Source organism: Oncorhynchus masou, chromosome 29 (assembly GCF_036934945.1).
Source record: "Oncorhynchus masou masou isolate Uvic2021 chromosome 29, UVic_Omas_1.1, whole genome shotgun sequence".
Classification (NCBI taxonomy): Eukaryota; Metazoa; Chordata; class Actinopteri; order Salmoniformes; family Salmonidae; genus Oncorhynchus; species Oncorhynchus masou.
In genome coordinates this window covers 29692471-29715111 of record NC_088240.1, presented here as the reverse complement: position 1 = coordinate 29715111, position 22641 = coordinate 29692471, and the positions used below count along the sequence as shown (strand labels likewise).

Here is a 22641-nt window from a genome sequence, read left to right as displayed (position 1 = left end):
TTCTAAGGTGGCTCTACTCCTGGACTTTCTTTGTCAAGACAGACTGGAGGCTGGAAAGGGGACGAGAAAGGGGCTAAGGTGAATCCACTCCTGACCCGTAACGCTGGGAGTTAGAGACTTCAGAACATTCCAGACTCAGCTCAGAGACTCCCAGTCTGGGTACTGAACTGACAATCCCAGTTAATCATAGCCTATTGGAGTAGAGTACAGAGCGCTGCATCAGGGGTTCCTTCGAGAGGAAAGGACAGAGTTCCAGAGCTCTGAGTATGACGATGGATTTACTGCCATGCCTCTAGGGTTCAGAGGTCAGAGGTGGCTGAGAGCCAGGGGTTGGGGGTCACATCTGCAGGGGCGTTAGAGTACCTCCGTCTCCTCAGTCGGAATCAACAGGCCTCATTAACCCTGCGCGTGTCCGCCACAGGAAAGGATCAGTTACTACTGCCATGACTGGTTAAATCTTAAACCTGACTGGAATGACGCTTTAATGAGGAGCAGAGGAGGCCATTTTGAACATTAAAAAAAGGGGGAAATGGGAGGGTGTCTTTCAGACTTATTCCTGTATCTGTGTGCCTCTCTCGTGCCTTACGTTTTTTGTCCACTGAAAGTCACAAGCATATCCCCTGACTGTAAAGGCACCAGCAGGCCCCTACTCACAGATGTCCTAACTCTGTGTGGTTACTAAAAATCACTTAATAATTACTCACATGAACGAGCTGGTCCTGGGTGTCGTACTCCTTGCTGCAGCCGACCCAGTGACAGTTGGTCTCGTAGACAGCCTCTGGCTCCTGCTTACACTCATCTTTGTCCAGCTCCTCACTCAGGTCCAGGACATGCTCCTGTGGATGAGTGGACTCAGTCAGAGAGGGGTTCATGACTGTCTTATGTGCATGCAAGCACAAAGTTTGTGTGTGTGTTGACAATAGCTTGTACTGTATATAACCAACTATACTGTCACGACTTCCGCCTGAAGTCGGGCCCTCTCCTTGTTCGGGCGGTGTTCGGCGGTCGACGTCACCGGCCTTCTAGCCATCACTGATCCATTTTTCATTTTCCAGTTTTGTCTGGTCTTCCTTCACACCTGGTTCCAATCCCATCAATTACATGTTGTGTATTTAACCCTCTGTTTCCCCCCATGTCCTTGTCGGAGATTGTTTGATTGTATGTAATTGTGCATGTATCATGTTGGTGTGCGATGGGTTTTGTATCCACTTTTGTTATTTAGTACATTTTGGGTTTTGGAGTTTTATCAGCATTTATTAAACAACTCCGTTTTTATCAAGTTTTTTCTCCTGCACCTGACTTCCCTGCCACCAACACGCACCCATTACATATACTGTACTATTCTGCATTTGCTTATCTGCATCTTAATGATCTAAGATTGCTTTTGCACAACTCACTGTAAAGGGAAGCAAAAAAATAGCTTGTGGGATAACATACCTGAAAGCATGGTGATATGGGCCGGGGTCCTTCTGCTTCTGTCTTGACCTTGTGCCTCTTGGTGATCATGGGGTTGACTGTGCTGCTCACCGCCGGGTCACCACCAGCATTCTGCAGGAGAGAGAAGGAGGTACACGTTAGAGACAGAGACTATACCAGCCTTCTGAAGGACATACTGTAGAGAGAGAAGTAGAGGTTAGATAGAGTGGTCCTTAATGGCTCAGTTGGTAAGAGTGTCAAGTTCAATTCACACAGGGATTATACATTAAATGTATGCACTCACTGGTTAAAAGTGTCTGCTAAGTGGCTAAACAGAAGAAGGAGTCAGAGATGCAGTGCTCTGGAGTGTGTAGAGACAGAGGCAGAGTTAAGATAACTCAGAGCAAAGTCAGAGCGACATCACAGTATTGTTCTTGGCGCTGGCTGACTGGCTCTGTTCTATGGTAACGTGATGATGTGAGGGTTGGTTGGTTTCAGAGTCAACCAGAGCCAGGCAAGCACCAGGCTCAGGGCCCATAACTCGTATAGCGACCCGACACAGAGACTAAACAGTTTAGACTGCTTTATGAGAGTCAGCCAGGGGAAATATGAAAAGAGAGAAATTATTATCCACACTGCAACGCTCAGAGCTTTGATCCTCCAACCAACTCTCAACATATCAGACAGACAGGCCTTTTTACGCCTCAGTCACAGGCTCTGTGGAGGAGACGCTCAGTGTGAGTGTGTGTGTGTGTGTGTTTAAGCATCATAAAAAAGGATATGAAGTGAGGGTTGGGGGTCAGTGAGGAGGGGTCTCTCTAGTATCCAAATCCCACCCAGCCACTACAGTACAGTACGGCGCTGACTGTGCTTCAGGGGCCCCATGCTCTCACTAACACTAACTTCAATGGCTGGAAACCAGGGGAAATGTGGTTCTGATTAATGTCAGTGAGTGAGCTCTGTGTGTGTGTGGGGGGGTTTAGCTGTGTGTGTGTGTGTGTGTGTATCTGTGTGTACATTGGTATACTAAAATTGACATAGTGATGGAATTTATGGGTGTGTGTGTGAGGGGGTGACGGTAGATGAGGGGGAAGTTTACATTCATAGAGACCATGTATACAATAGGTTGATAAAGGAGACAGAGGAAACACTTCTATGTACTGAGACAGTTCAAAACTGCTGCTAATGGGAGGGAGTCATCCTCCAGCTCATAGCTGAGCGAACCCTAGCCAAAAACACTTGACAGTTTATGACACTCTTGGGCTGGATTAATTTAGCATGCCATCATTTTATCCATAATTTACGTAGTATACTTTGGACAATATACAGTCTACATTCCATTCACGTTAGAGATCTTTGGTTTCTGTGTTATAGCTGAATGGAATTCAGCCGTATCCCTCTCTGGGTATTCACAACTCCATTCATAGAATTGCATATAAAACACAAATCATAGGATCTCTAGGACTACATCGTCATGCACGTCACAATTAAACCAGTGTTTGTGAGATATCAGACATATAAGTGCAGATATCTGAAGTAAGACAATGCTACTCACCTGGTTGGACTCAGAGCTGGAGGTGTTGTGGGTGGTGTTGAGGGTGGAGGCTGCCAGGGCGTGGGCATGCTGGCGGGCAGCAAAGGAGGGCGAGGGCTGGATAAGGGGAGGAGTATGGCCGAATGCACTCAGGCCTCTCTGCTGGTTGAGCAGCTGCTGGTAGGCCATGGGGTTGATGGGGTGGGGGAAGGTGAACGACGGACTGAGAGAGGAAAGGACAGGACACTCCATTTTAAGTACAGCAAATAAAATAACTGTAATCACTTAGTTATAGAGTTACGATAACTTTTAAAACTGTACAGCTATTCTATGATTAATTGGTGTATGTTGAGCCCTATGTGTAGATTGTTGAAGTAATACATAAGTTCTAGAGCTGTATATGTGTAGAACAGTTGTTGTGTACTGTATGTGTGTGCACTACATGTACACTATATACAAAAGTATGTGGGCACCCCTTCAAATTAGTGGATTCGTCTATTTCAGCCACACCCATTGCTGATAGGTGTATAGAATCGGGCACACAGCCATGCAATATACTGTACATAGACAAAGGCCTTACTGACTTTCAACGTGGCACTGTCATAGGATGCCACCTTTCCAACAACTCAGTTTGTCAAATTTCTGCCCTGCTAGAGCTGCCCCGGTCAACTGTAAGTGCTGTTATTGTGAAGTGGAAAGAAACATCAGCCGTGAAGTGGTAGGCCACACAAGCTCACAGAACAGGACCGCCGGGGGCTGAAGTGCATAGTGCGTAAAAATCATCTGTCCTGTTGCAAGACTCACTACTGAGTTGCAAACTGCCTCTGGAAGCCTTCCTCGGGAGCTTCATGAAATGGGTTTCCATGGCCAAGCAGCCGCACACAAGCCTAAGATCACCATGCTCGCCGCCATTGGACTCTGCAGCAGTGGAAACGTGTTCTCTGGAGTGATGAATCACGCTTCACCATCTGGCAGTCCGATGGACGAATTTGGGTTTGGCAGATGCCAGGAGAATGCTACCTGCCCCAATGCATAGTGCCAACTGTAAAGTTTGGTGAAGGAGGAATAATGGTCGTGGCTGTGTTTCAGGCTAGGCCCCTAAGTTCCAGTGAGGGGAAATCTTAACACTACAGCATACAATGACATTCTAGACGATTCTGTTTCCAACTTTTGGGATGGATTGGAACACCGACCGAGAGCCAAGCCGAATTGCCCAACATCAGTGCCCAACCTTACTAATGCTCTTGTGGCTGAATGGAAGCAAGTCCCTGCAGCAATATTCCAACATCTAGTGGAAAACCTTTCCAGAAGAGTGGAGGCTATTATAGCGGCAAAGGGGCACCAACTTCATATTAATGCCCATGATTTTGGAATGAGATGTTTGACGAGCAGGTGTCCACATACTTTTGGTCATGTAGTGTATCTTGTACCTGATGCCGCTGACAGACAGGTGTCCATAGGAGCTGCTGGCTGCAGAGCTGGAGCGTGAGTTGTTAATGTAGGCCACGAGGGAGTTGGGCGAGGTACGGATCATGGTCTGCAGATCGATGCTGGCGTCTGAGAGAGGGGAGATGGACAGGGCTCGCTTTCTGTTCAGCCTGGGGGTCAGTCTGGGGCTGGAAAACCGGGACACTGCAGATCGAGCGCACCAATCAATCAGACAAACATATTTATAAAGCCTTCTTAACATCAGCAGTGCTTTGCAGTACCCAGGCTAAACCCCAACAAGAAAGCCTATACACATAACATGCTAGTGACCCTTTCTCCCTATCCTGACTAAGTGTTACAACAATTGTGAGAAGAAAACAAAATGTCACTAGTAGTACACTCCCACAGCATACTAAAAATTAAGAACACTAATGTCAGTCAGTCAGTAAACCCCCAAAGAGTTACAGTTTTAAGATGAAAGAAGAAGAAGCCTGTTTATCCAGAGGTGTTCTAGTAGAGGTCATTCTAGTGCTAGTCTAGCCGAGACTAAGGTACAGTCCCCCTCAGTCTGTCTATGCTGTACCAAATGGCACGCTATCTATATTTAGTGCACTGCACTACTTTTGACCAAAAGTAGTGCACGACATAGCTAATAGGGGGCCATTTGGGATGTAACCTATATCTCTCTCCATCATCTCTCTAACACCACCCCAACCCTCCTCCTCCCCTTAATGCTCACATCCTCTTATGCATAATGAATCCCTCCCAATAATTTGCTGTAATTACCGTGATAAGAATCTCACCCAGTCAGTTGTATTTCAGCATGTTAAATGGAGGCAATTTAAACAAATTGATTTGAGAATACCATTAAAAGAATGAAGCATAGCTACAAAAGGTAAAGGTAAACCCAGAGAGTCATGGATGGCTTTTACCTAAGCTGTATTTGGAGCACGAATATTACAGTAAAAAAAAAAAAAAAAACATTACGTTTTTTTCCCACAAACTGTTGATTTGGTATTGTGTAACATTTGACCCTTTTGGAACTAATTCCCTCAGGTTGTGTATATAATCATCATTATTCCGTAAGAATGCATGTAGACATCCTTAACCGAGTTCTGTGCATGTAATTCTGACTTGAATTGAGCACGTAGTTCACTTTAACCTTCCTCTTTGGGACATGCAATGGAAAGTCCCTTTTACAGGCTACATAAAACGGTTCCAGGTGGTCAAAGACATTTGGAAAGATGTCTTTCAGGGTTGTTCAAAAAGTTAATTGAATTTTTCTTTGGTGGGATTGGATTTGACGCTGTTCCTGTGGCAATGGGTGACAGCTAGGGAGAGAAAGACAGAGATGGTGGTAGGGAAGGTAAAGGGAAAGTGGGATACTTTCCCATTCAGTTGTACAACTGAATGCCTTCAACTGAAATGTGTCTTCCGCATTTAACTCAACCCCTTTGAAAGGTGCAGGGGGCAGCCTTAAATCGACATCCACGTCTTTGGCGACCGGGGAACAGTGGGTTAACTGCCTTGCTCAGGGGCAGAACGACAGATTTTTTACATTGTCAGCTCAGGGATTCGACCCAGCAACCTTTCGGTAGGGGGTAATGGCTAGCAGAATACGGGGTAAGGGTGGGGGGGTAGCGTTGGACAGCTGCTGTGGGCCAACAGGTGCTGAGTATTAGCCCTGGTGTGATGTGGCGTGGCAGGACACATACCAGGGCAGAGTGGTGGGGGTAGTACTGGTCTGGAATGGGGGGTTATTAGGCCTAACAGGGGGCATCATCAGAGGCGCTGGCAACAGGAAGTTCTTAATAGCTCCCATCACACCTCCCCAAAACACACGGACAGACGCACACACCACCACCTGCCAACATGTCAAACACACCACTGTCAACCTGCAGCCAATCCTCTGACCCTTTATTGGGTAAATTAGTGATCCTTTCTTCCAGGCCATATGGACCCAGAGACCACTATACTTATATACCTATGGCCGTAAAAAAAACGGTAGTCTTATACATGGTGTGCGTGTGTGGGTAGGTGTCGGGGCCTGCGCACGTGTGTGGGTGTGTGAAAAAGACTTATGTTGCTGAGTTGTAAAACAAAAGGCTTATGTGCTTACTTAGAGAGCTGCAGGACTTCAGAGGGACTCTGGCTGCTCTATGAAAACTCAGCTGTAGAGATGTCTGAAAAAGTTGGCAAAAACAACATTCGGTCCCTAAGAATGTTCTTCTATGAAGCTAAAAAAATAAATGTGTCAAGTATCATTAGGCATATTGCGAAAGTAGGGGGGGGGTTATCAGGGGAGTAGAGCGGGAGGAGAGAGAGGGTGGAGTGGGGAGAGGAGTGGGTTGCTACCCGGATACGACAGTGGGTTATATTATACTCTTTAGAAAGGCTAGGGGTGGATTCAGATTTGCATCGAGTGTAATGGCTCTTTCTCTCTTGCCTGGGAATGGGCTGGCCCATTGTGGAGCTGCCGTGTGTTTGTCTGTGTGTGTGTCTGGGTCTGTGTGTGTGGTGCAGCGGTTTTATTCATCTCTGCTCACCACAGAACAGAACTGAACCTCAGGGGAGATTTGCTTATTAATGTGCCACTTTATAAAGCAGGAAACTAAGCGAGGTACGGCTCAAGGCCTGGCGAAACTGGCGCCTGCCTCACCCCCTGGACACCCTTACCAAAAGAAAGCCTTAAAACTCATACCCCAACCCCCAAAACCCTCCATATCCCTAGCCCCAGACATGGTCTCAACCCCTTCACAAAATACTGATTCACCCCCCAACACCCACCCCTATATCCCCAGACATACTATAGTAATAACCCCCTAAACCCACCATCCCACACCCCTACCCTCAGATATTGTCTCAACCACTTTCATTCCTGATACCTCCAACCCCAAAATCCCCATCCGTACCCATCCCCAGAAAAACTGTAGGTTCTCCCTAATCAATTCAGTACAACTTTCTCTATCCACTCAGGAGTCCCTAGTTAATGTGTTAGTCAACAGTGTGTGCATGAGAGCGAAGAGTTTGCTCTCCTAGCCTGGACCTGGCACACCAAGGATACACTCCTCCACTGGCCTCCCATGTTAGAGAGACAGCGCCTGAAGGCAGACGCAATTTATCATGGTGGCAGGTAGCCTTAAGGTTAGAGCGTTGGGCCAGTAACCGAAAGGTTGCTGGTTCGAATACTGGAGCCGACAGGATGAACAATCTCTCACTGTGCCCTTGAGCAAGGCACTTAACCCTAATTGTTTCAGGGGAGCTGTATAATGGTGACCCTGGCTGTGACCCCACTCCCTGCGGGTGTCTCAGGGGGAGTTGGTATATGCTGAAAACACGTGTGTAAAAGGACAAAAATAAGCACCCCTGTGAGGTCATTGTTGTATCTGCTCTGCCTGAGGTCACTCAGGCAACACACACAGTGATGGAGTGCTTTATCGATGGCGGGGCTCTAATTTAGGGGTATGCCAGGTTCTGGCAGCAGGGAGGTGGCATGGCGCTGGCCCGAGGGATATGTCCTGTTCTCTAGGTCTAGGACTCTGTCTCTGTGGGAGCAGAGTGGAGCACAGGGAGGGTTGGCTATAATTGGGGGATCTGGACTGATATATAGGTTCATAATTACAGGCACTTGAGTGCACATTAACAAAAAAAACTAAAAGGGGGCTGAGCGATTATTTTAAGCATCTGCCATGCTGTTTTGATGGAAATGGCTTTGTGGAAAATCTGAATACTGTAATTGAAGGGTAGTAATCCCTAATCCTTTACCCCCCCGTCCCTCCCAGTACAACCCCCAAACCAAAGCCCCCCGAATGAGAGTTGGCACAGGTTCCACACACAGCACACAAAGGTAGTCTCCCTTTGTTCAGTGCAACAGGCTTTAGAGGCCTGTAGTTAGTAGTTAGCCTGAGAGAATGGTATTACAATGGGATGTAGGGTCTCTTTATCTGGGCTCTGTTTTCCCATCAGGAGAGCCAGTGGAGCCCTGTGGAGGGCCTGGCTTTGTTGGGTCATTTAGTTAGGAGTGTTGATTCACTACCTCCGCTGCTCTCTGGCTATGTCGGTCTGTCTCTCTCTCTGGTCTGTCTTTCACTCGGTCTCTCTCTCTAGTAGGGTTGCTGTACAGTGGATCCACTACCTACACTGCTCTAGCTCTCTCTCTTTCAGATGACCCCAGACTGAGGTAAAGCATGAGGGGTCAGGCGTTGGTCCTCCGAGGCGAGGGAGTGAGGCCCAGTGCGAGGCCCAATCTCCCCCCTAAACAACACCGCAGCCTGGGTACCAGCCAGCCAAGAGCCCCAGCCAAGTCCAGCCACCCCCGATCCCCTCTGCTCTCCTCCGAGTGGGGAGGAATGTTTATTTTTCCTGGTAAATCTCGCTAATACCATCACTGCACATTTTATTAGAGGGAGCTCACTGCGATGATTCCCCTATGAGCCCCCAGTGTCCTGCTAAAGCCAGCTGTGTGTTTTTGTGTATGTGCACACTTCTGCCGGGGGCTCATGTGTGTTCATACAGTAAGTGTTTGTGTATGTAGTCCGCAGGGACTGGACAAGACCCCCCTCATTCTCCGTCCCTTCCTCCCTCCTCCTCCCCAAACACTAAGATCTCTTTTTCCTCTGACTGCATGGCAGACATTTACTTTGGCAGCAGCTATTGTCATGGGACCTTTGAGTTTCTTTTCCCGGCAGCAGGGTCCTATGCTGTTAGTGCTCTACAACCCTCCCCCCTTGTTCAGCCTTGTTTGGCGCGTTCCTCAGTGAGCTTACTATTAAGACATGATGAAGTGGAATCTGTAGGATTTACAGTATTTAAGTTTACACTGAAAAGGGTGAAAATGCTGATCCAGCTAGAGCAGGGGTGGCTAATCATTTTGTCTTAAGGGCCACATCGGTATTCAAAAATTCAGAGGAGGGCTGTACAGATTATTTTCCAGACCGATTTGTTCCATCTATCCATCGATCTATCAGAGATCTCTGGGTGAGACCACTCATAACATCACACGCCACACGCAATAGATTTACTAAGGGCTTTAGGGAACAAGGCCCAACTGGCCTCTGCCTGGTCTGGTGGAAACATTTGTGTCTGCTATTAGCGGGGGAAATTGGTCCATGTTGTTTTAGTGGATGAGCGCGTCAGAGCACGCCACTGGCACGGAGGCACACTTGGCATTTCAGCACGGCCCACGCTAACCAACCAACTGACGGACGGCAGGAGGATCTGTCTGTGTTTGTTTTGTAGGCCTGTCGGAGCAGACTTCATGTAGCCTACATGGCACCCATACCTCAATCAGTCACACAGTGGGCGGAGGAGAGGAGCAGAGAGCTACGGGGGTGCATCCCAAATGGCAATCTATTCCCTATACTGTATAGTGCAGTAATTTTGACCAGGGCCCATAATGTGTTCTTAGAGTAAAGCATTACTACTTAGCTACCTACTCCCCTTCACTCTCTGCGGAGCATAAGGCCTCAACAAAAAGATCCAAAAATGAGAATGGGTTTGCACACAGTCAGATTAATGATCAGATTATTGACTGTTTCATTAATTGTATTACGGTATACAATTGTCAACGTACTGTATACAGTACCACGCATGGGGACAGGGATACATGGTCTGTCCTGAGCAGCTAGCTCTGGGAAACTGGACAGCATCAGGGTGCCATGTTTAGTGTCATTCAGCTATGTTCTTGAGAAAAGACCCAGGTTATAGCTCTGCTTAATGGCAAGTGGTAAAACTTACAGTAAATCCATACATTTAGCCCTATGGAACTATGAGAACACCTGACTGTCTTAAAACTTTTAAGTACACCCGGCACTAGGGCTAGTCTGCAGAATTTTCCATGAACACATTTCTCCCTTTTATTAACCATCACTATTTTTTAAGCCCACTCTCTCATGTTTGCAGTACTAATAGGAATCATTGGGAAGGGAAAATAACCAGCCATATTATAACTTTGGGTTCACTGAGGACTCAGCTCTTGTGGTAGGTCCAATAAATTTATTAGAGCATAAATTGATTTTTAAATATGCATATGAATTTCTTTTATTTTATCAGAGCTAGGCTTCCAAAACAAACGTAGCGGTCTCGATGCATATGTATCGCCCTCTCTGCCATTAAATGAGGTTCTTTATTCAGCCAGGCCGTATGCTGAGACTCTGAGCCATTAGCTGGCTGGCTAGGTCAATACAGAGCCTGTGTGTGTCTGTGGAGCTGCTAGCCTCGCTAACCGCACTGACGGAGAGCTTCAAGCCAGAGAGTGCCCAGGACGCTGACCACATCAAACCCAGCCAGGTTTGAGAAGTAGAGAACACCAAATAAACCTGCCAGGGGGAGGTGTGGAGGTGAGGGGGGTGCGGGGAGGCGAGGAGAAGGCCCAGTTCTGTGCTGTTGTGAGTCGGTGTCTGTGGGTGTTTGAGCAAACAGCCTCCCCAAACAACTGTGGGAAGCCAGCAGCAGTGGCGGTCACGCCGGGAGAGAGAAGTGGGAGGATGGATGGAGGAATGGAGGGACGAAGTAGTGAAGGAGGAAGACAACAACCTCTATGCCCAAATCTGCATGCCCTCCCCTCCTCCTCCTCCCTCTCTTCATGTTTGATTTAGTGATTGAGGGGTAATTTAAACGGTTCATTTCGAGGTGGATCCTGCGTTGGCAGGGATCATGGCGGTAAGGTTTTCCTAGCATGCACATGAGGATTGGTGCTTTAGCGTCACGCAGGGTGGACGGAGAGCGTGACAAGAGGTGCAAACACCGTTAGATGGTAGATGGCTCGTTCTCGCTTTTTTCCCTTGGGTGGTTTGAGACCGGATAAAAGTGATATGGATACCTAACCGGGAGTCTGTGCCAGGCAGGCAGAGAATGTATGCGTTTGACGGTCGAAAGGCATCGAAAGGCTTACTTTCATGGACAGTTTAGTTTAGCTTTCCACTCTGTAGCACTGTATTGCCCATTCATACAGCTAACTGGAAGGTTCCTGAGTTGATATAATCTCCAGGTGCTAGCAGCATTATCAGGCCTTACTTGTCACTCTGTTCTTAGGCCCGGGACTGTCTGCAAGGCTATGGTCCCTGACCATATGTCTGACCTCTCCTGTGAAAAGCAGGGTTGTTCACCACGTCTCTTCTGTCACACTGTCACTAAATCTCCCCTGCCTGCCACTATCCTCTATTCCTGCCGTTAGATTTCACAAGCAGAGCAGGGACCACAGATTTACAGTATACCTGCCATAACACTGACTGAGAAACAGAGAAGAGACAGATTCAGAAGCCCTGGCATCTGCTGCTGCCTGAAATATAGTCCATCCACTGCCAAACCTCTCTCTCTCTCTTTCTCTATTTGTCTCTCATCTCTGTCTCATCTCTCACACACTCACTCTCTCTCTCTCTCTCCATCTCATTCTCTCCTCTTTCTTCCTCTCTCGCTCTCTCGCTCTCTCTTTTCCTCTCCCGCTCTCTCTTTTCCTCTCTCGCTCTCTCTTTTCCTCTCTCGCTCTCTCTTTTCCTCTCCCTCTCAACATGGTTGCCCTTTTAAGGTTACCACTGTGGATTTGTAGGATGTTACTCATAACAGAGTAACACACCTGAAACACTATGTGACTAGCTGTGTAAATTAGAGGCCTGTGTTGGGAGAACAGTGGTGGGCCTTTCTGTCATGGGCTTTTCTGTGTTTATAGACACCCCCTGCTACGACTGAGGGTTTTTATAAGTCAAGGAATGCTCCTCTTGCTTTGATTGTGGGGAAGTCTTACACACAGAAAGCCACAAGAAGAAGAAAGGACATTATGAAAAGCACAGCACCACATACCTGGAGGTAAGCACAAAGGGTGATGAGGCTCTCAGTATTTAGTAGTGTGGCCTATGGGTACTTCACAATGTACACTGAGTATACAAAACATTAATAACACCTGCTCTTTCCATGACATAAACTGACCAGGTAAAAGCTGTGATCCCTTATTGACCAGGTAAATCCACTTCAATCAGTGTAGATGAAGGGGACAAAAACAGGTTAGAGAAGGATTTTTAAGCCTTGAGACAATAGAGACATGGATTGTTTATGTGTGCCATTCAGATTTAAGTGCCTTTAAACTGGGTATGGTAGTAGGTGCCAGGCGCACCAGTTTGTGTCAAGAACTGCAACACTGCTGTGTTTTTCACGCTCAACAGTTTCCCGTGTGTATCAAGAATGGTCCACCACCCAAAGTGCATCCAGTCAACTTGACACAACTGTGGAAAGCAATGGAGTCAACATGGGCCAGCATACCTGTGGAACTCTTTCAACACCCTGTAGAGTCCATGCCCTGACAAATTGAGGCTGTTCTGAGGGGGAGGGGCGTGCAACTCAATATTACAAAGTTGTTCCTAATGCTTGGTACACTCAGTGAGGTGGGAGAGTCCCACATATAATAGTCAGTGTGACCTGGGCTGTGTCAGGTCAAAAGTAGTTCAGGGGTAGGAAACCCTGTAGAGGCACTTCATGTTTTGCTTTAGACCAGGTGATGAATTTAGCCAATTAAGTTGATTGATTGGTAGAATCAGGTGTGGTGTCTGGTTGGGAAAGAATCCTGCAGTGCAGTGGCTGTTGCACTCAAGGACCAGGGTTGCCAACCCCTGATCTAGGGAATCGGATGTCATTTGGGGTACAACCCAGGAAGGTGTGTTTCAGGATTTCAGGGTCACTCACCATCCACAGGGCTGATGTAGTCGGGCAGGTGTGCTGCTGCGGCTGCTGCTGCTGCGGCCGCCCCGGTCTGCATGATGAGGTCTCCGTAAGTGCTCCTGCCACTGGCCATGAGGTGGTAGTATTCTGCAGGGTTGGCACCTGGAGGTGGAGGGGGCAGGCTGAACAGACCATGCTCCTTCAGGTGCTCATGGGTCACTGTCGGACAGAGATGGAGAGAGGGGTGAGATGTGAGAGGTGAGAGATGTGAGAGATGTGTCACAGGTCAACTAATGAACAACTGACATGGGGACAGGGAAGACTGACACAGGAACAGACAGAGAGAGAGACGGGACGGGGTGAAATGAGAGGACGCAGGGAGACACAGACCAAAACAGTGAGTAGTAGTTTTGACAGACGGAGAGACAGAGGGGAACAGACATGGTGCGTTGCTTCACAGGTTTGAAGATCTATGCTACAGAAGATGCCTGGAGGGCAAAAGGCGTTTGATAAAAGATAGGTGAAGTCTTTGAGGTTTGCTGAGGTGTGTGAATGACCCCGGGGAGTAAACGAAGAAGAGAAAGAAGGAGGGAATAGAACAGTCCTGCTCTTCTCCTGTCTCGCACATAAATTCATTGAGACAGATTACCCGCACGTGTGCGCACACACACACGCACGCACACACACACACACACACACACACACACACACACACACCCATAGTGGTAGAGAAGGGAAACCCTTGAGCATTACGGAAATATTGATGTAGAACGTGTTAACACCTGCACCCTGTAAACCCATATTTAAAAGTGTCACAAGCTGTAAGAGGGAGATGTAGATTTGTTTTCTTTCCTTTTGCAGCGAGCCACTGAGGCCTATATCCATAACTGTGGCCTCCTCCCCTAGTTTCCTGCTCTCCGTTTGCCCCTGTGGATATATCAGAGGCTAACGTCTCCACAGATAGAGAAAGGAGGAACGGAAGAAAGTAGGGATGGAAGGGTGGAGGTTTGAACTCCCTTAAAGGGCCTAATGTAGGGGTGTCAAACCAATTTTACCCTGGGGGTCCACAGTCAGTCATCAAAGAGGTCCGGAGGGCTGCACTGAAAATGTGCTATATTTCCTCGCCGTAAAAATTTGCAAAAAATTGTCCTCTATCCATAGTTTTTACAATTTCCGATGCTCCCTGAATGTCTAGCTTTCATTTGGGTGATTATTAGCAAGATGGACACAGTCAAGAAACTGTATGAATGTAGGTCTATTATCATTTCTACACAGTTTCCATTTAGTTTTAGTCATTTTAAAGTATATATGTTTTACTCCAAACACCCCTGACTACTGTTAGTTAGATAAACTGGGGAGAAGAGAGAGAAGGGGGAAGGTTTGAGCCTCCTTCCTCTGCAGTGCCTAAACCATGGGCCACACCAAAACGGTCCTATCAGGACTAATTAGGGCTGGCTGTGGTAAAAAAACAACAGGCGTCTGTTTGTGCTGGCTAGGAGGCCCACAGAGAAGCTTTAGTTTCTCCTCGCCTGCTCGGATCACATAACCACTTCCAGTAGCTGCTTTGTGTGGACTGGACAGACAGACTGAGGATGGTGGAGGGTAGCGGACTGGACAGACAGACTGAGGATGGTGGAGGGTAGTGGACTGGACAGACAGACTGAGGATGGTGGAGGGTAGTGGACTGGACAGACAGACTGAGGATGGTGGAGGGTAGTGGACTGGACAGACAGACTGAGGATGGTGGAGGGTAGTGGACTGGACAGACAGACTGAGGATGGTGGAGGGTAGTGGACTGGACAGACAGACTGAGGATGGTGGAGGGTAGTGGACTGGACAAACAGACTGAGAATGGTGGTGGGTAGTGGACTGGACAGAGACTGAGGATGGTGGAGGGTAGTGGACTGGACAAACAGACTGAGGATGGTGGAGGGTAGTGGACTGGACAGACAGACTGAGGATGGTGGAGGGTAGTGGACTGGACAGACAGACTGAGGATGGTGGAGGGTAGTGGACTGGACAGACAGACTGAGGATGGTGGAGGGTAGTGGACTGGACAGACAGACTGAGGATGGTGGAGGGTAGTGGACTGGACAGACCGAATGAGGATGGTGGAGAGTAGTGGATAGGTCAGACACAAGGACTGGAACATGGTAGTGGAGGGTAGAGGATAAAACCAGTAGTTGTCCCGGTGAAACCAGCTCAAAAAGCCAGGGAATTCAACAGACAGAACGCAGAGCAAGGAGGCTCTATCTCATTTACATGGTTTGGAGTGACCCTACACTGCTGTATCAGACATATAGTAGACATTGACAACACTGACAATAAAGGGTGTGGATGTTTCCTATAATTGGAAGATCTGTCCCTTTCTTGATATAACCAAGTTGATATGCTGATAAAATTGACTGATTGTATAACTCCACAACAACATAAGAAAAATAATAATCTCTGGGACAATTAACAGTAGTGTCCAGGTAGTAGGTTACTAAAACTACACTCAAAACAAGTTGTCTACAACTACTTTACAGGTATTCTATCTCTAGAATTATCTACAGTATTCTCCGATAGGCTCCAAGCTTACACAACTTTATTTATGTTCACTCAAGCTTAATGCCCTCCATTTTATGACATACTTCTTTGCCTCTGCTGCCACTTTATCAGTGACAGAATCTCTTCCGCATTGCTTCTCCTAAAAGCCACAAAGCCATTAAAGTCAACAGGGGAGTACACTCAGTGATTTATCATTGGGCCTCTAAGACAGCTCTATCTCTCAGCCTTTGTCGCCTCTCAGGCAGCTCTCTCTACTCCCTTCAACCTGTTGTTGTAACAGGGTCGTGAGGACAGGCCTGTCATCATATGAGCTCCATATTGGGGAGGGAAATGTGCTTTGTTAGTCTTTGCTAATTTCCATGGTTTCCGATACCCAAACATTTGTTCAGAAATGTATACACACATTCTAGCATGTGTACACATACTCTTTCTTTTTCTCTCTAGCTCTCTTACACTCACGTAAGCACTCACACATTCATGCAGGCTCACGCATGCAAACACACACACACACACATACACACACACTTACTTAAGTGACTCTTATGCAAAGGGTAACCAACATTTAACGATTTACAGTTTAAGTTGGAAGTTTACATACACCTTAGCCAAATACATTTAAACTCAGTTTTTCACAATTCCTGACATTTAATCTGAGTAAAAATTCCCTTTCTTAGGTCAGTTAGGATCACCACTTTATTTTAAGAATGTGAAATGTCAGAATAATAGTAGAGAATGATTTATTTAAGCTTTTGTTTCTTTCATCACATGCCCAGTGGGTCAGAAGTTTACATACACTCAATTAGTATTTGGGTAACATTGCCATTAAATTGTTAAACTTGGGTAAAATGTTTTGGGTAGGCTTCCACAAGCTTCCCACAATAAGTTGGGTGAATTTTAGCCCATTCCTCCTGACAGAGCTGGTGTAACTGAGTCAGGTTTGTAGGCCTTGCTCGCACACGCTTTTTCAGTTCTGCCCACAAATTTTCTATAGGATTCAGGTCAGGGCTTTGTGATGGCCACTCCAATACCTTGACTTGTTGCCCTTAAACCATTTTGCCACAACTTTGGAAGTATGCTTGAGGTCATTGTCCATTTAGAAGACCCATTTGTGATCAAGCTTTAACTGATGTCTTGAGATGTTGCTTCAATATATTCACATAATTTTCCTCCATCATGATGCCATCTATTTTGTGAGGTGCACTAGTCCCTCCTGCAGCAAAGCACCCCCACAACATGATGCTGCCACCTCCGTGCTTCACGGTTGGGATGGTGTTCTTCGGCTTGCAAGCCTCCCCCTTTTTCTTCCAAACATAACAATTGTCATTATGGCCAAACAGTTATATTTTTGTTTCATCCGACCAGAGGACATTTCTCCAAAAAGTATGATCTTTGTCCCCATATGGTGTTGCAAACTGTAGTCTTGCTTTTTTAAGTTGGTTTTGGAGCAGTGGCTTCTTACTTGCTGAGCGATCTTTCAGGTTATGTTGATATAGGACTCGTTTTACTGTGGATATAGATACTTTTGTACCTGTTTCTTCCAGCATATTCACAAGGTCCTTTGCTGTTGTTCTGAGATTGATTTGCACTTTTCACACCAAAGTACGTTCATCTCTAGGAGGCAGAACACGTCTCCCTTCCACGGCTGCGTGGTCCCATGGTGTTTATACTTGCATACTATTGTTTGTACAGATGAGCGTGGTACCTTCAGGTGTTTGGAAATTGCTCCCAAGGATGAACCAGACTTGTGGAGGACTACCATTTTTCTTCTGAAGTCTTAGATGATCTCTTTTGATTTTCCCATGATGGCAAGCAAAGAGGCATTGAGTTTGAAGGTAGACCTTGAAATACATCCACAGGTCCACCTCCAATTGACTCAAATGATGTCAATTAGCCTATCAGAAGCTTCTAAAGCCATGACATAATTTTCTGGCATTTTCCAAGCTGTTTAAAGGCACAGTCAAATTAGTGTATGTAAACTTCTGACCCACTAGAATTGTGATACAGTGAATTATAAGTGATATAATCTGTCTGCAAACAATTGTTGGAAAAATTACTTGTGTCATGCACAAAATAGATGTCCTAACCGACTTGCCAAAACTATAGTTTGTTAACAAGAAATTTGTGGAGTGGTTGAAAAACTAGTTTTAATGACTCCAACCGAAGTGTATGTAAACTTCCGACTTCAACTGTATGTATTTTCATTAAAAACTTTATTTAAATCTATTCATATTATTTAATCCTTCCACAAAATATAGTCCTGACACAAATCTAGAGTTGCTACCCAAGCCGGCTGGTCGTTCGTTCTATTGGTTTGGTTGCCGATGACGTGACCCAGTCGTTGAGTCTTCTTGTTCTGCATCTGTGGACACATCCCTGACTTTGTTCTAAATGCTCTCTTGCTATACTGGCTGGCAACGTTCTTATCCTTTGCTTGCTAGCTAGCCAACTACGAATATTTTACAGTCACGTCAAACAGCACAGCCAGACTAACAACAAAGTAGCTGCGTTTGCGTTTGTTTAAGCTGTTTTCTAGTGATATTTATTTGGATACATCAATGATAATGAGCTAATGATACACTATTTCACCTGGAATAGATAATGTGCTCTGTCGTCAGGACATTGTTGTTCAGAGGAATTAGCCAGCAACACAGCTAACACAATCACTTCAAACTGAAGCTGGAAAGACTGCAAACTAGCTGCACTTCATTTCGTTTGACCTGTTTTTACTTCGTTGTGTTTTAACCGGTTTTTAAATTGAAATTTCTTTGTAAATATCCACTAAAATGATGCTGATTCATGATTTCGACTGGCTGAGAAAAGCTGCCTGCCTGTCTGTCTGTCTCATTCTGACTCCCAACACGTTCATTACTATGGGACAGTTGGAGATTGAATTGCAATACTGAAATAATATTGCAAATATCAAAGGGTAGATAGCAAGTTTTACCGCTATTGAAAACCAATTGCAGACATTCTCTCTCTGTGTTTATAGTGAGAACTATCCATTAAGTGTTATTTCCCTTAAACACAGCCTGATCCTCTCATCGCAACTCCTTAAAACTGAACCGAATGTCTGTAAATCTATCAACACACACCCTTACATAACAAGTTTCAAACTATATTTCTGTCTTATTCTTAGGATTTGTATATACACCGCTCAAAAATAAAGATAAAGATAAAATAATAAAATTAAAATAAAGGGAACACTAAAATAACACATCCTTGGTCTGAAAGAATGAAATATTCTTATTAAAATACTTTTTTCTTTACATAGTTGAATGTGCTGACAACAAAATCACACAAAAATTATCAATGGAAATCAAATTGAGGGAGGTCTGGATTTGGAGTCACACTCAAAATTAAAGTGGAAAACCACACTACAGGCTGATCTAACTTTGATGTAATGTCCTTAAAACAAGTCAAAATGAGGCTCAGTAGTGTGTGTGGCTCCGCGTGCCTGTATGACCTCCCTACAATGCCTGGGCATGATCGTGATGATGTGGTGGATGGTCTCCTGAGGGATCTCCTCCCAGACCTGGACTAAAGCATCCGCCAACTCCTGGACAGTCTGTGGTGCAACGTGGCATTGGTGGATGGAGCGAGACATGATGTCCCAGATGCGCTCAATTGGATTCAGGTCTGGGGAATGGGCGGGCCAGTCCAAGGCATCAATGCCTTCCTCTTGCAGGAACTGCTGACAGACTCCAGCCACATGAGGTCTAGCATTGTCTTGCATTAGGAGGAACCCAGGGCCAACCGCACCAGCATATGGTCTCACAAGGGGTCTGAGGATCTCATCTTGGTACCTAATGGCAGTCAGGCTACCTCTGGCGAGCACAGAAAGAAATGCCAACACACACCATGACTGACCCACCGCCAAACCGGTCATGCTGGAGGATGTTGCAGGCAGCAGAACGTTCTCCACAGCGTCTCCAGACTCTGTCACGTCTGTCACATGTGCTCAGTGTGAACCTGCTTTCAACTGTGAAGAGCACAGGGCGCCAGTGGCAAATTTGCCAATCTTGGTGTCTTCTGGCAAATGCCAAACGTCCTGCACGGTGTTGGGCTGTAAGCACAATCCCCACCTGTGGACGTCGGGCCCTCATACCACCCTCATGGAGTCTGTTTCTGACCGTTTGAGCAGACACATGCACATTTGTGGCCTGCTGGAGGTCATTTTGCAGGGCTCTGGCAGTGCTTCTCCAGCTCCTCCTTGCACAAAGGCGGAGGTAGCGGTCTTGCTGCTGGGTTGTTGCCCTCCTACGGCCTCCTCCACGTCTCCTGATGTACTGGCCTGTCTCCTGGTAGTGCCTCCATGCTCTGGACACTACGCTGACAGACACAGCAAACCTTCTTGCCACAGCTCGCATTGATGTGCCATCCTGGATGAGCTGCACTACCTGAGCCACTTGTGTGGGTTGTAGACTCCGTCTCATGCTACCACTAGAGTGAAAGCACCGCCAGCATTCAAAAGTGACCAAAACATCAGCCAGGAAGCATAGGAACTGAGAAGTGGTCTGTGGTCACCACCTGCAGAAGCACTCCTTTATTGGGGTGTCTTGCTAATTGCCTATAATTTCCACCTGTTGTCTATTCCATTTGCACAACAGCATGTGACATTTATTGTCAATCAGTGTTGCTTCCTAAGTGGACAGTTTGATTTCACAGAAGTGTGATTGACTTGGAGTTACATTGTGTTGTTTAAGTGTTCCCTTTATTTTTTTGAGCAGTGTATATCATGCACAATCTGACAGATATGGGCGTAGAAAATATGATGCACTTTTTAATATTTTGTATTTCTTTTAATGCTCTGTTACAGTAAGCTCCCCTATAACTGCCAGTAGTTTGTATGTGCGTGTCTCACCTTCTGCAGGGCTGAGTCCGCGGGCAGCAGAGATCATGGAGAGGGTGGGGCTGCTGTGCATGGAGCGGAGGTAGTGCTCCATCTGGGGGTGGACGTAGGAGTGAGGGGGGCTGAAGGGGGAATCCCCCGTCCCTGCTGCGTGGGGGGACAGACGGATCAGAGAGATGCCGTCTGAGATGACCGGGCTGCCTGCTAGGCCATGATGTCTGGAAAGAGAGAGGGAAAATGAATTAGTAACAGAAATAGAGTGAAAGAGACAACCATGCACAAGCATGAATACCTTGAAAGAGTAATGCAAATCAGTGTTTTGTACAATAGGATTTTAGTGAATTGAACATGTTTGTGGTTTACATGTGCTGTATGTCTGCCATTCAGGTCGGCCCCTGAAAACATGTACATGTCAATCCAGATCCACTACTAGCGTTCCTGATCTGTGAACCGCTCCTGCCTGAAGCATTGAACAAGTTGAGACTGAGTGTCTCAGACTACACTCCTATGAAAAAGCCTACTGTTTGGGTGTCTGTTTGGGTGGGCACAGCCAAGGTGTCTCTCATATTAGTACTTAGACCTGTTACGAGTCAGCACATCCATCCGGATGCAACTGTAAAAAACTGAGGCGTCTAGTTGGCCACCTTCAAGCTACCAGATTAATAGAACAAGATACCCTGACTAAAGTTGAATCATTGATAATATAGCCCACAGGTCACAGTCAGTGGGATATAAATGTGTCATCTGTTGGCAGGTAACTAGCAGGTCTGCTTGTAGAAACACAGCCAGGAGGCTGCTGTAACTCTTGATCGCTACTCCCTGAAGCCAGAATAGAACACTGAATACCGTGCCGGCTGTCTGCTGGCCGCTGGCACAGTTCTTTTAACTGTTTTTGGCAAAGCTTGTGCTTTGAAGGGGCATGCTACTCCTTGTGTTAATATGGTTGTTGGGTCTAATTGAAACCTCTGTGTGTGGTGAGCCAGGCAGTACAGCACCTGGAAACAGGTGAAGAGGAGAAGATGTCAGGATTTAAAGAAAGCAGACCAGTACCACATCCTCACCTCTCCACTCTCTGTCTGCTGCTATACAGGCCTACAGGCTTCTTCTATACTACAGGCTGCTTCTCTTAACCAAGGAGTAGATGTGTCCAGAGGCGTTTTTAAAGAAAGCAGGCCAGTACCACGACCTCACACTTCATTAGTCTCCAAATCTCCACTGTAATGAGTCACAGTATGCTGTCCATTGGGGAGGGGGGAGGAGAGGGTTGATGAAGTGGAGCGGGACATGGGGGTGGATTCAGGAGAGTGGGATGAGGAGGTGGGGGAGGATGGGAGAAAGTGGGGACGGCGGGGTTGGGGGCTCAGCATACCAGACTTCAGTCTGCTCAACTGATGAGTTGCAGGGCAGGCAGGCAACACACAAAAGCAACTCAAATGCTCTTGCTTTGAAGAAAAAAGTATTTGAAGCCGATATAAGTTAGTATACACAAAGATGTTTTAACATCCATTAGTTATAATGATAAGAATTCATATTAGATACTACTTGTACCTTAGACTTACAACACACATTTCCGTAGTAAATTCTGATATGTGCCAGGAGTACATGAGGTAAAGAAAATAGTTGAAATACTGATATGGCTTCTTCCCGTAAAATCTGTGGATTTGGTTATACTGATCTCCCACTGAAATCCATAGGGATGAGAAGCTGGCAGAGGCTGGTTGTGGGTCTGAAAGGTGGGTCTGAGATGTTAGCGTTCTTGGCAAGGCCTGGGTTCACCTCAGTCTCTCATTTATACCCCTCTCTGTATGGGAGCCAACCTGCACCCAACCCAGCTCTTGCTGCTCCCTCCGTTTCCAGTAAACGCCTACAGACAACCAGCCTTGTCTGATGGCCAACTTTCTGCCGTCAACCCCTCCAATGGACGGCCCATAAAGAGGTCTCTGTTTTGGGGGAGCTGAGAAGAAACAGACGCTCCATACACAAAAACACAAGCTGATTCCCTCCCCTTGGAGCTTCCACCCAGCGCAGGTCTAGAGGCCTGTGCAAGTTTCACAGGTTAGCGTTCAGCTTCACTGATGCTCCAGGTTTTGTAAAACTGTCACCAGAGTGCTCTTATCTGTTTGAGTAATTCACTACGGACCGTGCTGGTTGGTCACCGTCCTTCATGTTTAGCCACAGTGTTCCCGGTTATCGCTGCGCTGTGGGGGGAGTGTCA

At 46.5% G+C, this 22641-nt stretch overlaps 1 protein-coding gene across 1 annotated transcript in view; it reads right to left on the bottom strand.

The window, feature by feature from the left end:
* The window catches only part of LOC135519294 (zinc finger protein GLI2-like), a 100105-nt gene that overhangs the window by 12975 nt on the left and 64489 nt on the right, over positions 1-22641 (bottom strand). Inside the window, exons 4-9 of the mRNA XM_064944441.1 lie at positions 20439-20644; positions 13052-13246; positions 4381-4582; positions 2972-3173; positions 1438-1548; positions 705-836 (exon numbers count right to left, since the gene is read on the bottom strand). Coding sequence (XP_064800513.1) covers positions 705-836; positions 1438-1548; positions 2972-3173; positions 4381-4582; positions 13052-13246; positions 20439-20644 — 1048 coding nt within the window. The remainder of the gene's footprint in view (positions 1-704; positions 837-1437; positions 1549-2971; positions 3174-4380; positions 4583-13051; positions 13247-20438; positions 20645-22641) is intronic.